We start from the raw sequence: 18,407 nt of genomic DNA, 5'->3' as shown, positions 1-18,407 counted from the left end.
TCTCCTTTTAACTGGCTATGTGGACAGTCCAAGCCTACACTGGTTACGCTCTCTAACTCCTCCCCCACTACACTGATGGCTGCATTGGTGCTGTTTCCTGCACCATGCTGAGCTCGTCAATTTTATCAACCTTGCCATCAACTTTCATCCTCCTCGCAAACTCATTTGTTCAATTTCTGACACCTCTTCCTCCTTTCTTGATTTGTCTCCATACCCACAGACAGATTATCAAACACCCACCAACTCTCACAATTACCTTCACTACATCTCTTCTCATCCTGTCACTTATTTTCCCTTCTCTATCAATAATTTCCTTCTGGTTCCCCACTACCTTCTCTCAGTCCATGGCTTACTATCCTCTCCTTCTTCAGCCCCATGCCTCTTCCACCTATCACCTCCTAGCTACTTACCTCATTCCCTTTCATCACCTTCACCTAGACTCACCCATTTCCTACCAGCTTGTGCTCCATACCTTTTTATTCTGGCTTCTGCCCTCTTCCTTTCTAGTCTTGATGAAGGGTCTTGGCACAAGGTTCATTGCTCATTTACCTCCATTGAAGCTGCCTGACCTGCTGAGTTCCTCCAACAACTTGCGCTTCTGACCATCTATCATATCCATGCCTCTGAATCTTATAAATTTCTATCAGATTGCCTCTTAACCTCCGAAACTCCAGAGAAAACCCAAATTTGTCCAACCTCTCCTTGCAGCTCAGACTTTCTAATCCAGGTTAACCCCATTAACCCTCTCCTGCACCCTTTCCAAAGCTTCCACATCACAGAATGGGACAGTCCAAATAACACACAATACTCCAAGTGCAGCTTATGTAGCTACAACACTATTTCCTAATTATATGCCCTGGCCAACGAAGGCAAGCATGCCATATACCTTCTTTGATAATTTTTATCTACTTGTGTGGCCAGTTTCATTGAACTATGGACTTGGATCCCAAGATCCCTCTGTATATCAATGATGTTTAAGGATCCTGCTATGAACAGCATACGTCACCCCTTTACACTATTGCTCCCAAAACATAGCACTTTACACTTGTCAGGGTTAACTTGCCATTTCTCCATCCACATTCTTATCTAAATACTGTGATATACTCTGGCAGCTTCTACACTGTCCACAACTCCACCAATTATTGTGTCAGACGCAAACTTACTAACTCACCAATCTATTATTTTCATTCAGGCCATATAATGACATCACAAACAGAGACCCTAATATGGATCTCAGCAGATCTCTGGTCATGGACCTTCAACCAAAATAATATCACCCCCACTGTCCTCTGTCTCAACAAGCAAGCCAATTCTGAACCCATTTTGCTGTGGAGCTCATGCATCTTAAACTTCTGGATCAGCTCCTGCCCTGAGGGATGGCATTTAGAATTTAGAAGAAATGACTGCGTTCACTCCATGGCAAATGTGTTTTCTAAATTGTTCAGCTTCAACAATAGCAAACTATTATCTCAGCTGAAGAGAGAGAGTTTCATATTATTCAATTTAATTTAATTTATTGAATTGACACACTAAGGTTTAAGATAGCCATCGTGCATAAATCTCACAGTAGAAGATATGAAAGTTGCCGGGATTTGAAATCACATTCATAATGAAGACAAAGAATCAAAAAGTTTGATAAATACAGAATTAGTTAATGTTTTTTCCATTGCTGAGCAGTTGCATTTGTTGTACACAAACCTATCAGTGCAATGGTCCACACCTGATTTGTACCCAATTTGAAGGTCTAGTCCAAATATCTTTTTCACAATCAGATCTGAACAGGAAAGACCATTCTAAATTTGCACAGCTGTCAAATATCCAATTGATACACAGGATTACAAATTCCTGCAATGTGCAATCCTCATAGACCTGAATGTTATAATTCCAGTTTCACCTGATCAACATCTATTCCTCTGGATTACAAATGTTTGTTAATAAAATGTTAATCAGTTAGGATGTTTGACATTTTACTTCACTTTCTCCAAGATAATGGATTACCTTTGACACTGGTAGCTTTTGGGGTTCTGTGGGAAGTCCAGACTGAAGATTCTCCCCACCCCACTCTGGTTGCTGCAGAGATCCGAACAAGGTAACTACTGTCAGATTCTACATCTTCTAGCAGGTGTTCCAATTTAGTTCCTGGAAGCTCCACCAAGTGGACAGCACGTTCTGTGCTTTTTCGATAGTAAATGCGATACGCAATGATATGACCTCTCCTGAATTTTGCTGGAATAGGGAGCCATGAGATCAGGATGTTGGTTGGGCTAAGGCTCGTCAAACTGATCTCTGGCACCCTCAGGGGGACTGAATAAAGAAGAATTGAGAAAGTACATTATATTTTAAACAGATGACTACATTTTTCAGTAACTTAAGAGGCAAGAGAAAACAATTACTTCAATTACAATCACTGATTGACACATCTCAGATAATCACTAATTACAAACTCCAGTAGCACAGACATACTATAATCTATTTTCACATGGTACTGGAACTGAACTTTAAATGCAGAATGTAACAGTTATACTTTATTCTGCTCTGTAACATGCAGCAGGATTTATCTTTACCACAGTGCACTGAATAAAGATAATTTAACATAGAATTTTAAATTAACTTTTTATCTCTAGGATTTTTCTCTCGACATTTATTGCTTATTTATTTATTATTTTGGTCATTTTTGTATTTGCATTTGGTTGCCTTTTGCACATTGTTTGCTTGTCCATTTTGTTGTGTGCAGTTTTTCACTGATTCTGTTGTTTTTTCCATTACTCTGGAAGTAGTTACTCTGGATATCCACAAAAACAAATGAATCGCAGGGTAGTATATTTACTTTGAACTTTGCTTTCATATTGTACACACAAGTCTCTCAGGTATCATCATGTTGAATGCAACTGATGAGATAATTTTTAAAAGCCAGTGAGAGTAACAATTTACTCATTATGTCATGACTAAACAACTGATGCATGCCATAACTGCTGATTTCAAATATACTATTTTAATTATCCCTGGTGAAAGTGTGATTTAAAGAGGGGAAAGTAAATGCATTTAACAACAGTGAATAACTGTAAGATAGTATCTTTACAATTCTGTTATCTCAGTTATGAATGGATAAATTAAACTGCAATTATAACAAAAGTACGAATTAGTTAAAAACAATTCTTTACTTGAGTCATCCACATTTCAGGAATGGATGACTCTGGAATGCGTGTTAAATATACTATGCCTCAAAGGCAGAATAAACCAAGGTTACAATTCAAACAGATATCAAATCACCAAGTTTTTCTGGGGGATAAAAAGGGCAGATTTCAGTTTGGCACAGAAGCCAGCATCTAACAGCAGCATCTTGGAATAACTTTATATATACCATCTTCCAAAGTGTGCTGGGTCACGTGCTCCGACATTCGACTGGCTCCCATAGGCATGTATGCAACAATATAAAACGTGTAGTTGCTGGCTGGCTCTAAATCATCAATAATATAACGAGTTGTATCATTCCCAATAACCACTTGATATTCCTCATTATTTAAACCTGTAGAAAGAACACAAAAACCCTGTCAATTTGAGAGCCAGGAATAATTATCTTGGCAATTTATTGTGCCACAATTTCTTCAGTGGGATGCACAAGAAAAATAATATGCAGATCTGCCTAAATAATCTGAAAACTAGTTAGATTTTTCAGTCTTTGATCTACTTTTGCTGCAAATAACACTTTCCCCATTGTCACAATGATAATGCAATGTTTATTAGAGGCTGATCTTCCCATAATCAACTCCATCATTACTCTGCTCTTAAAGCAAGGCAGTGCATTTTAATACAGCCAAAAGCAAAATTATTCCCAATTACATTTTCCCACATTCATGAATAAGCTTGAAAGCCACTTAATTTGTGAAACCCAGGAGCCCTATACACAAGTAGTAATTACTGGCTAATAATGAATTTGAAAAGTCCTGATTTCTGACCTAGAGAACAAAATCCTTGAAGGAAAATTAAAGAGTCTTGTTACCCCGCTGAATGCTCCAACAGAACTCATGCTGGGCTTAACGAAATAACTATAATGGAACACAAAGCAACCATTCGACTGCAAGCTTCCCTCTGTAGCCCACACTCTAATGCCTTCACAAGACTGATGGTGCGGCCTGAACACACTTCACCATACACTTTAATTATACCTTCTGCATTTCTATACTCTGTTCTATGAACTCATAATAAACACCTTTCCCTTGAGAAGGTAAACCTTCCACCCGATTTTAATCATCTCAACAGACCACATTGTTTGTGCAGAAAAGACTGCTATTCTCTTCTTGTGACCTTTGCTCAGCAACAGAATATTAACAACAGATGGTCATCCTCTCACATTCCAATTAGACATCAGGAACAGGGCATGTCCAACCACAAACAACCCAAAAAAATTGATGATGTGGATTAACTTTAAAACAAGCTACTTCAATTTATGTACAAACAAATGCTTCCTCTTAAACTCTAGTTAGGATGCACCTTGTCAGTTTGCAGCATTAAATTTTAACACACGACATTTTATAGTTATTTAAAAACATTATACTCTACTGGTTAAAGGAGGAAAACAAATCCGAGTGTCAACTTCAAATTAAAGTCTCACCTTCAGCTTTCATGTAATGAACAGAATATGCAATTACTTTATCAGAATTATACATGGGTCTTTGCCACGACAGAAGAATCCCTGAGCTTGACACAGTTTCAGCCTGGATATTTCGAGGTGCACTCGGTCTGTCTTCAGACATTACAACAATCAGTCGGGCTACTGAAAGAACAGATCCTTGTTCGTTTTCAGCCACACACTGGTAAATGGCATCATCTTCAGGAATGATCTGGTTTATCACCAATTTGCTTAAAAATAAAAATAAATTGTCTTATTAATAAAGTTATCATGATAAGAAAGCTGGTGCATAATCTAAACAAGTTCTGTCTCCAACAATTTATTTTTGTGAACTTTGGATATTAATATTTATGAAACGTGCACAAGTGGTAAGAATGTGATTAATTTACTGTTCCAAAAAAAAGGTTTCTAACCACGAGAACTTCATTCTTTCACAAACAATTTCACTGCTAATCTGATTGAATTTAGTTCAAGCAACAGCTGTAAATCGAGGCCTTTCGAATTTCTGTCTTTTAGCGCAGAAATTCACCAAGTCAACTGTGATGCCTCATAGTGCGACAGCTTTCCTGCCCAGAACGATAATACTGTAACTTGTGAATTTGTGACAATGATCTACAGGTTACAAAATGTGTTAGATCAGGTTACTGAATGGTTTATCTGTACACTGCAGATAAGTGGCTCCATCTGAAGTTCTACAGACTGTCGTTGATTATGTGCTTTGTACCAGAGTCAGGCTTGCATCAGCATGCCTGACTAACAAAGCCATAAAACAGCTCTTTAATGTGGCAGTTTGATACCATAATTAGGACTAAAAACTCAAGACCCAGGAAGATTTCTTTGGTTATTACTCTGAGATTTGCTACCTCTCTAGAGAACTTCTAAAATCCACACTTGGGAAGATCTCATGAACTCAGTTATGGTTTGTCAGTGCCACAAGAATCTGTCAATATGAGCTGAACTTTCAAAACTTATTAATTCTGTGTCAATTTTGCATCTGTGATGGCCAGGCAGTGTATACTTTCTTTTTTCCAGACAATTAAAATCTTTTAAAAAGAGAAATTCACATTTCAATCAACTTGCATTTTCTAAACTGGAAATAAAGATCCAAGTGAGAGACTGGTATGCAATGCTCAGCACATGCCTCCCTTTCCCCAGTCCCACAATGATGCTAGTCAGGTTTTGAAGCTTCCACCATTAAACATCATCACACTTTCAAAGCACAAAAGGAGCAAGTGCAGATGACCCTTTCATTCTACCTCAAAAGATACGGCCAACTACACCCCATCAGCAGACACAGAGTTCCCCCTGATGGCTGTGGCTCTCCACAAAATAACATCCAGCATGTTTACCAAGTAAAATATTCATGATTTGCTGAAATTCCATACCGTGAGCACAACTATATTTAGTTTTCTTTGCAGTTTTCACAAGGCTAAAGATAAGGTTTTGAATTATTCATTTGTGGGTCTATTGAAAAAAATTGCACTGTACAGGTGGAACATGATTACTGCAAACCAACCTGAAAAATTCCAGCTGAAGATAACAACATTGCATTGTATTTCTTTTAAAAAAGTATCAACATCACTACCACGCAGAGTCCATGCGGGTCCATCTATGTATATCAGATTCAGTCTGGGCTTGGTGTCTCTTTTGTGCTTGGGCTGAACGGAACAACCCCATGCTTTATCCATAGGACGATGATGTAGACAGCCAAAAAACATGGCTCAGACAATTGTATTTATAGTGGTGGTCATATGGGTCTGGCAAATATTACCACCACTCAAGTTTGAGTCAGGGGTTTTAATTTTACATCCCAGGAGTATTCTAATAGGCAAAGTTGACTGTCTAGTGGAACTGGTGCTCACCACATAGTTTAAACAACAAAACTGTTGCAAAGGCAGTCACACCATGGGCAAATGTCAGAATTAAAGTGCATTTAACAATAATTTCTCTCTTAATTCTACCAGCAGACAGGAATCAAGGTTTTCAAAGTAAAACTGAAAAGTCAACATTACCTACTATACTGGACTTTGATACGTCCATTGGAGTGAATCCTTTGCCCATTCTTCAGCCAACTAATCTTCGGTGTAGGTATACCTTCAGCCTGACACATAAACCTGGCCGTACCAGCACGAGGACGGGTGAGACTTTCAGGCCACTCAACAAAAGATGGCGGTGCTGAAAGAAACATGGAAAACATCTCTAGGACCACGTCCTCATTTTGTTCTGAACGAGTGCCACACATCTAACTCTATCGATCAAAGCTACACAATGGGGGGGGGGGGGGGGGGGGGGGAGGGGAGAGGAATCAATGCGGAATAAATCTTTGAAGTATAACAAACTCCGTAATGGACTGACATGTGTGAAAATACCAATGCAAGGAAGTAAATTTCCTAAATGGGACAGGACTTCTGAATAGCAAGAATTGCCATTGTGGACAAACATACTGTAACCTGGTTATCACTGTTCATCCTAGTAAGCTAAACAACTCCAGAATATTAATGCCATCATCTTGTGCCCAAAATACAGAAATGCTTCATCTTTCAGTATCAGCAGCCATTTTGTTCTATTTAACTAAAAAATACAATCAAAATAAGTTTAAAGTGTCTTAATCACTTCCATTTTAAACCCAAATCAAACATAAATGGATCAAAAACAAAATGGAACCTAAGATGGTTATTTTACCTAAGTTTTTATATATTTTTCAAGCGATACCAATTTTTATCCCGAAATCTTTTTTTACTAATGTTGACTCTAAAATTTCTTCATATATATGGCAGTATAAAAATCCCAGGTTAGGTAAAATATATTTACAGAAGACAAAAAAGGAAGGCGGGTTAGCATTACCTAATTTCAGATTTTACTATTGGGCAGTTAATATTAGATATTTGTTATGCTGGTTGAAAGATGGGGGTGGATCTTTTGGCCCTTGATGGGTGAGTTTAGAAACTAAATCGGTATCAGCTTATGCTTTGGGTTCTATTTTAGGGACTTCTCTCCCTTTTGCTCTTTCTAAATTGCCGAAACGAATAGTTAAACATACATTGCGTATATGGTTTCAATTTCGGAGATTTTTTGGGTTGACTCAATTCGTTTTAAATAGTCCTATTGTATCTAATTGTTTTTTTCACCCTTCCATTATAGATCAAGCTTATTCAGCTTGGAAAACTAAGGGATTACTAAGATTTTCTGATTTATTTTTAGATAATTGTTTCATGTCTTTTGAACAATTATCCAACAAATATAACTTGCCGAGATTTCATTTTTTTAGATATTTACAGATTAGACATTTTTTAAGTTCTGTACTCTCTACGTTTCCAAATTTTGTGCCTTCAGATACTTTGGAGAGTTTATTTGAATTAGACCCTTTTCAAAAAGGGCTTATTTCAAAACTTTATAATATAATTATGAAGATACGTTCAGAGCCCCTTTATAAGACTAAACAGGATTGGGAAAGAGAGCTTAGTTTTAGTATTTCTAGTGAGAATTGGGATAGAATTCTTCAATTAGTTAATACATCATCGTTATGTGCCAAACATTCACTAATACAATTTAAGGTTGTACATAGGGCCATATGTCCAAGGATAAATTAGCTCATTTTTACTCTCATATAAGTCCTATTTGTGATAGATGTCATTCTGAAATTGCGTCTTTAACTCACATGTTTTGGTCGTGTTCATTTTTGGAGAAATATTGGAAAGATATTTTTGATATTATTTCTGCGGTTTTGAATATTGATTTACAACCTCATCCTATTACCGCAATTTTTGGTTTACCAATGTTAGATTCACAGCATTTATCTTCTTCAGCCCGTCGAATGATTGCATTTCTAACTCTGATGGCTAGAAGATCTATATTGTTGAATTGGAAAGAAATTGATCCTCCCACTGTATTTAATTGGTTCTCTCAAACTATGTTATGTTTAAATTTAGAAAAAATTAGAAGTGGTACTTTTGAGACTTCTATTAAATTTGAAAAGTTATGGAGACCATTTATTCAACATTTTCATATGATGTAATATGACCCTGTGCCAAGTACATTTGATTTCCCAGCTTTTAGCTTATGTATTTTGAGAGGACCGGAAGTGAAGGCATTGATGAATACTTATTTTTGTGAGATATTATAAACAGCCCACTTTTTTTTTTCCTTCTCTTTTGTTTGTTTTTTTTTTCTTTTATATTACTTATTAGTTATAGTTATTAGATTAGATTAGTTAGTTTTGCATTATATAAATTTTTTTTTGTTTTTTTTTTCTTTCTTTTTTCTGTTTTTTTTATATTATACATTATGAAATATTTAGATTTACTATGTCCATACATATATCTTATGGCTTATGTCTTGGTAAACTCATTTATATTGTAACTATTATGTATGTTTTTTTTTCATATGTAATGGAATGTGTATGTTGGTAATTTCTTTATCAATATATCATCTGTATTCTGTCCATATTACTAATATTAATAAAAAGAGTTAGAAAGAAAAAAAAAAGAAAGAAAGAAAGAAAGGAACCTGTGAGCAGCTAAAAGTTCAACTAAGTACAAAAATGTGAACACACAGGTTAGAGATTTTTTTAAAATGCAGATTTAGTCTCCTTTCTCTCTCCCCCCCACCATTATCCACTAAAGCTTTTCACTAAAACCAGAAGTAATTCAGTAGCTTCTGATAAGTTATCATCCCACTGTTCACTAGTCACTTAGACAATCTCCACTGTGTTCATCTACATTCTTTCAAGAATCACAGTTCTATTTAATTACCTTTTAAAAGCTTTGCCCCTTTTGTAAATAACAGTAAAGAAAATACCATCCCTGTCATCCTTTCTGAATCTGAGTACATAATCTAGGCCAAAGCATTAATGCATCACGTAAGGAGCAGATGTAAACCCATAACACTACCTGAAACGAACAGGGAAGCTCTGCCAGTCCAATATTTCTCCCTCAACCAATCATCCCAACACAAGATTAATTTGTCATTATTAATGAAGTTCTGAGTTATTTTAGTGCATTTATCCATAAGATGGTGACTGCATAACAACCTAATTCATCAGGTGTAAACAGACATTTCTGAGAGAAGGCCAAGTGCTAAGCTTTTTATTTACTTTAATAAATTGATGCAACAGTAGTGTAGCAGTTAGAGTGATGCTACTGCAGCTTGGGGCGTTCCGAGTTCAATTCCGGCGCCGTTCCCCAAGGATGTGCTCCCCGTGGACTGTGTGGGTTTCCCCCGGGTGTTCTAGCTTACTTCCACAGTCCAAAGATGTACTGGGTGGGTTGATTCATCATTGCAAATTTGTCCCATTTTTAAGTTAGGGTTAATCAGAGTTGTAGGGTGGCTGAGGTGATGTGACTGGATGGGCCTACTCCACACTGTATCGTAAAATTAAAAAAAAAGCTTACCAATGTCAGAGAATACCTTCAAAATGTACAAACTTGTGTAAATCTTAGCTTAAAATATTTGTTATCTTACCCAACACTGTAAGCATAGCTTTTGCAACAGTGTAATTGCGTGTGCCTGGTGTGGTGGCTCGACACACGTATATTCCAGCATGTTGAACCTTCACATCAGATATCATCAGATTCCCATTCCCCAGAACACGTGTATTGAAAACATCAATAGATCTGTGATCTGTTTGGGAAGAGAAGTTTTTAAAATCAACAACCCATCAAAATTAGAACTTAGAAGCAAACTCCAGAAACAGTTATGCAATAATTAATAACTACATTTAGGTTTATCAATATTAAAAAAGCAGGAAAAATAACACATTTCAAATAGAAGGACTTTGCTGAGCATTTAGTATCACTGTGTTCTACATATTGGTTTGCAGTTACAAGGCTTTTCCGAAAAGTCACAGTATTTTAAACTAGTTTAACCATTGCTGTGTACTGTCTAAGTATTGATAGAGGAAGAGAGGAAATGGGAACTCACCTAATCGACTCCAGGAAACAAGAGGTTTAGGGGAACCAATGGCAACACACTCCAGCATAGCTGTCTGATGCACAGGCACAGTGATATTTTGGGGACCTGCGATTATCACTGGCTTTTTCAATGTCTTTGGTTCCCATGCTGTCAGTAAGAAATCATTTAAAAATCATTAATAAATAGCAATGACTACCATTAGGGAATCCTTTAAAAAAGTAAATAGCCAGAAACATCAAACAAACATAATAAATTGGTGTAATTCTTCCAGTTAGAGAAAAATAGGAGCATCAATATTCCGTGAAAGTGGTAAATTCCATGAAGATCCCAGGCAAAAAAGTGAAAAAGCATTATATTGAAATGAAGCTAATGTAATGACAACCCAAGAAACCCCATTATGTTCAAAAAACCCCCGCAAAGAACCTCTGTTATTCTCTTGCAAACCTGAGAAGGGGGTCAACTCCATCCTCATCATTAAATCCCACCTACTTTGGCATAATAGTTCAAAGTTAACTTCATTTTCAAAGTACAAATAATGTCACCATATACAAACTTGATATTCATTTTCATGCAAACATTCATAGTAAATACAAGAAATACAATAGAATCAATAAAGACTGCACCCAACAGGATGGGCAAACAATACGTACATGACGCTGGAAGAACTCAGCAGGTCAGGCAGCATCCGTGAGAAAAGAGTAGCCAATGTTTCAGGCCGAGACTCTTCATCAGGAAAGGGTTTCTGTTTCCTAATGAAGGGTCTCGGCCCGAAATGTTGGCTACTCTTTTCTCACGGATGCTGCCTGACCTGCTGAGTTCTTCCAGTGTCGTGTACGTATTGTTTGATCCACAGCAATTGCAGTTGTATTTTTGAGGATGAACAAACAACAGTCCGAAAATTACAACAAACTATGCAAGATGAAATGAAAAGAGACAATAAATAATAGGCAATAAATACTGAGGACATGAGATGAAGAGTCCTTTAAGCTGAGTCCATAAGTTGTGGGAACAGTTCAGTGTTCAGGTGAATGAAGTTATCCCCTCTAATTGAGGGGTAATAACTATTCCTGAACCTGGTGGCTTATGTCCTGAGGGCTCCTGTACCTTCTTCCTGATGGCATCAGCAAGAGACCATGGCCTGGATGGTGGGAGTCCCTTGATGGACGCTCTCCATGTAGATGCGCTCAATGGAGTGGAGGACTATACCCATGATGGACTTGGCTGTATCCACTACTTTATGTAGGCATTTCGGTTCAAGGGCATTGGTGTTTCCATACCAGGCTGTGTGAAGCATCCAGTCAATATATTCTCCACCACACATCTATAAAAATCTGTCAAAGTTTTTGACATCACGCCGAGCAAATAGCAAAGAAAGTAGGAGCATTGCCATGCTTTTTTTGCAATGGCACTTAAGTGGTGGACCCAAGACAGGTCCTCTGAGATATTTAAAGCTGCTGACCCCTCCACAAGACCTCCAGTTTCCTTCTCCTGACATCAATACTCAGTTCCTTGGTCTTCCTGATCTCCTGTGAGGTTATTGTTGTGACACAGTTCAGCCATATTTTCAGTCTCCCTCCTATGCTGATTTTTCACCACCTTTGATTCAGCCAATGGCAGCTGTGCCATCACTGAAGCTATGTTTAGTCTCACAGTTTAAGTATAAAGGGAGTAGACATTGTACAACTAAATGCGCCAGGGGCTAAGTGCACAGCCTCGTGGTGCGCCTGAGCAATCCTCCCAGAGGACCATAACCTTGTCGTGGTTTGGAGGCTTGTGCGTCTCAATGACCCAGAGAGCTATGTTGACTGGAGTAACAGCTTTATGCTCCGGCTCTTGGTAAGGTCACCCACGCTACACAGGTCAAAGGGTGGAGGCCAATGAGAGTGGCCCACGAATCTTGCAGCTTTGGGGGTCCAGCTCAGGGCTAACTGATTTGTAAACCAAAATGGAAATAACAATGAAGAATCCTTCTATATCTGAGTGCAACAGCATTCCCGAGTCACCACCCGGGACTTGCATGACTGATAATGGTGAAAACCGAGAGGAAGCCAGCTGCCTGATGAAGGAAGCTCTGAAAAGAGATGGAGGGCCTTCATTGCTGCCCCAAATGCTAATGGGTCGTAAGCTTCTGAGCTGATGGAGATTGTGCAGATGACGTTGCCAATCCGAACTGACTGGAATCTGCAAGAGGAAATAGAGGGTCCAGTTGCACAAGGAGGTATTGGGGACAAGAACTTGAAGCTTATTGATTATTTTGGGGGGGGGGGGGGGGGCATGATAGTATGGACTGCTGAGCTGTAACCAATGAAGAGCATTCTGATGTATGCATCTTTACAGTCCAGATGCTCCAGGGTTGAGTAAAGAGCTAATGAAACGGCACCTGCTGTGGTAGGCAAATTGGAGCAGATCCAATTTGCTTCTCAGACAGAAGTTGAGATGCTTCAGCGCCAACCTGCCAAAAGACTTCATCACAGTGGATGCAATTGCGACTGGACGATAGCCATTGAGGCAGTTTACCACCAGTATAACTGAAGTGTGCTTGAAGCAGGTGGGTACCTCGGACTGCAGAAGAGAGAGGTTAAAGAGATCAGTGAACGCTCTGGCCAGTTGATCAGAACAGGTCTTCAGTGCTCAGCCAGGTACCTCAGCCGGGCTGGATGTTTTCCTCCTGAAGGATGCCCTCACATCAGCCTGAAAGGTCATTGGGGAGTTTGTGAAAGTGCCTCCGTGTTTTGGCAGTCAAAATGAGCATAAAAGACATTGAGCTCGCCTAGGAGCAAAGCCTTGTTGTCACCCACTCTGTTTAGCTTCACTTCGTAGGAAGTGGTGACACTCTAGCCCTGCCACAACTTTCAGTGATTCAAGTTTGGTCTGGAGTTATCACCTCACATGCAAAAAGGCATTCCAGAGCCATCTCAGATTCTTAGTCACCAGAACTGAACACCACTACTCTGGTCTTGGACCAGTTGTGGATCTCGTGGCTTATCCAGGACTCTGGTTAAGGAAGACTTTGAATGATTTTGTGGGGACATGCTCATCTAGGAGTGCTTATAATTATAAAGTACATGACACCGGTACTTTAGGTCACTGGCATCTTCCTGCCCAAAGATGCTCCAACACACAATTACACCAATGTGACCTATTAACAAGTACTTCTTTGGAAAGTGAGAGGAAACAGGGGCACCCAGAGGAAACCCACACAATAATGGGGAGAACATGCAAACTCTTTACAGCCAGCAATTGAAGCCAAACTCAGGCACCGGTTGCCGGCAGGGTAACAGCGCACTGGGTCCTGGGTCCCAGTGCAGTAACAGCTTAATGCTAACCATTAATTATTTATTGTGTACAGTTATTGCGTACACATTTATTGTGTACAGTTCTGGTCACCGAATTATAGGAAAGATGTCAACAAAATAGAGAGAGCACAGAGAAGATTTACTAGAATGTTACCTGGGTTTCAGCATCTGAGTTACAGAGAAAGGTTGAACAAGTTAGGTCTTTATTCTTTGGAGCATAGAAAGTTGAGGGGGGACTTGATAGAGGTATTTAAAATTATGAGGGGGATAGATAGTGTTGACGTGGATAGGCTTTTTCCATTGAGAGTAGGGGAGATTCAAACAAGGGGACATGAGTTGAGAGTTAGGGGGCAAAAGTTTAAGGGTAACATGAGGGGGAATTTCTTTACTCAGAGAGTGGTAGCTGTGTGGAAGGAGCTTCCAGTAGAAGTGGTAGAGGCAGGTTCAGTATTGTCATTTAAAGTAAAATTGGTAGGTATATGGACAGGAAAGAAATGGAGGGTTATGGGCTGAGTGCAAGTCAGTGGGACTAGGTGAGAGTAAGCGATCGGCACGGACTAGAAGGGCCAAGATGGCCTGTTCCTGTGCTGTAATGGTTATTATGCTACCATGCTGCCCTAATCAAAATAACTTAAATTTCTTTTGCACCAGGAAGTTAAAGAAATGCTGATAAGCCCAACTACCTTACGTGCACACTTCTGTGGTTAAACTAGTGGTTGGCACAGTTTTGGACCATAGCTCCTGCGGAGACACTGGTTTAGGGAGAGAAAGACAGACAGATTTTAAGTGAGCTGGGGTAGTTGGCATATCTTTCACACCACAGTTCCTGAGGGAACATTGGATTGTGCATAACAAGATCGCACAAAAAGTAGGTTGAACCAGAGAGGCCATTTTGTGAGTGGACCAGTGTTAGAGTGAGAAGTAGAGGCTTTGGCTGATCGAGATTTTAGCAAGGAGAGGTGTAGGCAGATTTCCTCCCCATTATATTTTTTTTGCACATTTAGAGCAGTGGGGATGCCAGGCAGGAAAGTAGAATACTCCTCTTGTGGGATGTGGGAGGGCAGGGAGACGACTACACCTGGAAGAAGTGCATCCAGCTGCAGCGTCTAACAATCTGTGTTGAGGTGCAGCTGGAAATGAATGAACTCTGGATTATTCAATAGGCTGAGAGGTTAATAGAGGGAGATAGGCAGCCAGTGCAGAGTACCCCTATGGCCGTTCCCCCTCAACAATAGGCAGACTGCTTTGGAAGGAACGACCCAGCAGAAAGCCACAGTAGGCAGGCATCTGCTTTCAGTAGGAAAGGGGGGTGGGGGGGGGGGGGGAAGAGAGAAAGAGAAGAAGCACACTGTGGTGATTGGGGATGAGTTGGTTAAGGTAACATAAAGGAGGTTCTGTGGGCAAGAACAAGATTCTGGACAGTGTATTGCCTCCCGGGTGTAAAGATAGGATCGTAAAGAAAATGTTTGGGACACCGGCCTTCAAAAATCAAAATATTTAGGACAGGAGTTGGGATGTTAAGTTGAAATTGTGCAAGAGATTGATGAAGCAGTTTTGGTCACCTACCTACAAGAAAGATGCAAATAGGATTGAAAAAGTGCAGAGAAAAAAATACAAGGATGTTGCCAGGACTAGAGGACATGAGTTATAGGGAAAGGTTGAATAGGTTCGGACTGTATTCCCTAGAACGTAGCAGCTGAGGGGAGATTTGATAAACGTATACTAAATTATGAGGGATACAGATAGGGTAAATGCAAGCAGGCTTTTTCCACTGAGGTTGGGTGAGACTACAACTAGAGATAATGGGTTAAGGGCAAAAGATGAAATGTTAAAAGGGACGTGAGGGTGGTGAGTGTGTGGAATGAGCTGCCAGCACAAGTGGGAGATACAGGTTTGATATCAACACTTAAGAGAAATTTGGATTGGTAGATGAATGGGAGGGGTACAGAGGGCTTTGGTCCAGGTGCAGGCCAATGGGGCAGGACAGATCAATAGCTTAGCATGAACTAAATGGTCTGAAGGACCGGTTTCTCTGCTGCAGTGTTCTGTGACTTTGGACCTATCTGTCGAATCAATTCCTGGCACAGAATGCATGGGCAGACTTTCAGATTGGATGCATTTTCAGCTCTAAAGTTTAATGGGAGCCAAACTGAACCAATCACTGGAAACTGTCAAGTAAGGCAGACTGCTTACCTGTAACAACAGTTAAACTGGCTTCTGCACTCCTGCGCCTGTTTGCAATGTTGGTGGCAACGCAACGATACAGTCCAGCATGTTGTCTCTCAACACCATAGATCTGAAGGATTCCTGTTGGTAGAGCAGTTATCCTGAGGAGAAAAAGAATTTTGTCTTCTAATAAAAAACTGACTGAATTTGCAGATTTACACAACATCGTGATACATTGTAACCTTCAGGGCATCACAACAAATTCAAAAACAAAAATCAATGAAATAAAAACATTGGAGCATTAATACAAGTAACATTCAGTCATCCGGAAAATTAGTTAGCTCAACATCATAAGGTAATGCGATTACTGCAATTTTACAGAATAAAATAGTATTCTAACTAGGCAGATTTTTGCTTTTACAAGTGTCCCACTTGTATATAATACCTGTCGGTAGCTAGGGGCAGTGCTGTCCGGTTGAATTCCCAGGTGATGATTGGTGGAGGATTTGCATGTATCTTGCAGATAAATCGTGCCACTTCCCCTTCCCTTACCACTGTGTGAACTGGCTGGACCTCAAATGGAGACATACCTGAAGTGAAAGGAACAAAACTAGATTTAGAAACAAGAGAAGATCTGCAGATGCTGTAAATCTGAGCAACACACACGAAATGCTGGGGGAACTCAGCAGGCCAGGCAGCATCTATGGAAAAAGGTACAGTCAACGTTTTGGGCTGAAACTCTTTGGCAGGATTGGAGAAAAAGGGCTGAGGAGTAGATTTTGTTCAGCATTTTATGTGCATTGTTTAGAAATTTTGCTTAGTTATTAGGACTCAACTAGAAATAACCCTTGAGAGAAGAATGTCTCCAAATATTGGATGAGAAGTTACTGTAACACTATAACTAATGGGTTAACTATAACTATAACCACTATAACTAAATGGGTGTAAGGTATGTTCATCTGAGATGCTCACAGCTGTGGCATGGCTTGAATGCCATCATCTCTTACAGATTGAAACCAAGTTACAAGGCTCTGCTTCCAGGTGCTCACTGTGACCGTCACAGCATGGGGGAAACTTCATGAACTCCCACAGAGCTCAATAACCCTGAGGCCAACGTGAAAGTATCCTTCAAGATGGTGAAACCCGGAAAGCAACTGGCCCAGGAGGGGTACCTGGCAGAGTACCAAAGACCTGTACTGCTGGTCAGCTGGCTGGTGTGTTCACCTACATCTTTAACTATTCACTTTACTAGTCTGAGATACCCACTTGCTTCAAGCAGGATTCAATTATACCAGTGCCCAAGAACGTGGCAATTTGCCTCAATGACCATCATCCAGCAACACACTGAGGAGGTGCTTTGAGACATTGGTGTTGAAACACTAACACCTGCCACAGAAGCCACTTGGATCTACTCCAGTTTGCCTACCATCACAACAGGTCCAGAGCAGATGCCATTTCTTTGGGTCTTCACTCTTGCCTGCAATATCTAGGCAGCGAAGATGCATACATCAGGATTCTCTTCATTGACTGCAGCTCAGTATTCAATACCATCATCCCCTCAAAGCTAATCAGCAAGCCTCCAGACCTAGGCCTTAATACCTTCTTATGCAATTGGATCCTCAATTGAAGAGCCCAGTCAGTTTGAATTGGCAACAACATCTCCTCTACAATCTCCATCATCCCGGTTCTGCTCACCCCACTACTCTACTCGCTTTACACCCATGACTGTGAGGCTAAGCACAGCTCCAATGCCATATTTCAGCTGACAGACAAAACCACTATCACAGGCCAATCAAATGCAGAGACAAATCAACATATGGGAGGGAAACTGAAAACCTGTCTGAGTGGTGCAATAACAGCAAGCTCCTACTCAATGTCAGCAAGACCAAGGAGATGATTATTGACATCAGGAGGGGGAAACGGGGAGGACAGTGAGCCAGTCCACTAACAGGTTAACATTTCGGTGGATCTGACCTGACCCCAGCACGCAAGTGGCATTATGGAGAAAACATAGCAGTGTCTCTACTTCCTTAGAGGTTTGTGAAGATTAGGCATAACATCAAAAACTGACAAACTTCAATGGATGAGTAATGGGGAGTACATTGACTGGTATGGGAACACCAATGTCCTTGAACAGAAAGTCCTACAAAAGGTAGTGTATACTGCCCAGACTATCACGGGTAAAGCCCTCCCCGTCACTGAGCAAATCTACATGGAGCATTGTCGCAGGAAGGTAGCATCCATCATCAGGGACCCCAACCACCCAGGTCATGCTCGCTTCTTGCTGCTGCCATCAGGAACATGGTACTGGAACCTCAGGACTCACACCACCAGGTTCAGGAACAGTTATTATCCTTCAACCATCAAGCTCTTGAATCAGTGGGGATAACTTCCTTCACCCCATT

General features: G+C 40.1%; 1 protein-coding gene across 1 annotated transcript in view; it reads right to left on the bottom strand.

The window, feature by feature from the left end:
• Positions 1-16,636, bottom strand: part of LOC132386066 (protogenin-like) — a gene marked incomplete at its 5' end in the record, with an annotated part of 80,027 nt that extends 63,391 nt beyond the window's left edge. The window contains 8 exons of the mRNA XM_059958353.1: positions 1,999-2,304; positions 3,362-3,526; positions 4,613-4,860; positions 6,643-6,805; positions 10,091-10,249; positions 10,550-10,687; positions 16,030-16,163; positions 16,448-16,636. Coding sequence (XP_059814336.1) covers positions 1,999-2,304; positions 3,362-3,526; positions 4,613-4,860; positions 6,643-6,805; positions 10,091-10,249; positions 10,550-10,687; positions 16,030-16,163; positions 16,448-16,636 — 1,502 coding nt within the window. The remainder of the gene's footprint in view (positions 1-1,998; positions 2,305-3,361; positions 3,527-4,612; positions 4,861-6,642; positions 6,806-10,090; positions 10,250-10,549; positions 10,688-16,029; positions 16,164-16,447) is intronic.
• Between the last annotated feature and the right edge of the window lie 1,771 nt (positions 16,637-18,407).

The sequence above is a fragment of the Hypanus sabinus genome, unplaced genomic scaffold (genome assembly GCF_030144855.1).
Source record: "Hypanus sabinus isolate sHypSab1 unplaced genomic scaffold, sHypSab1.hap1 H_3, whole genome shotgun sequence".
Lineage (NCBI taxonomy): Eukaryota > Metazoa > Chordata > Chondrichthyes > Myliobatiformes > Dasyatidae > Hypanus > Hypanus sabinus.
This window is presented reverse-complemented; position numbering and strand designations above follow the sequence as displayed.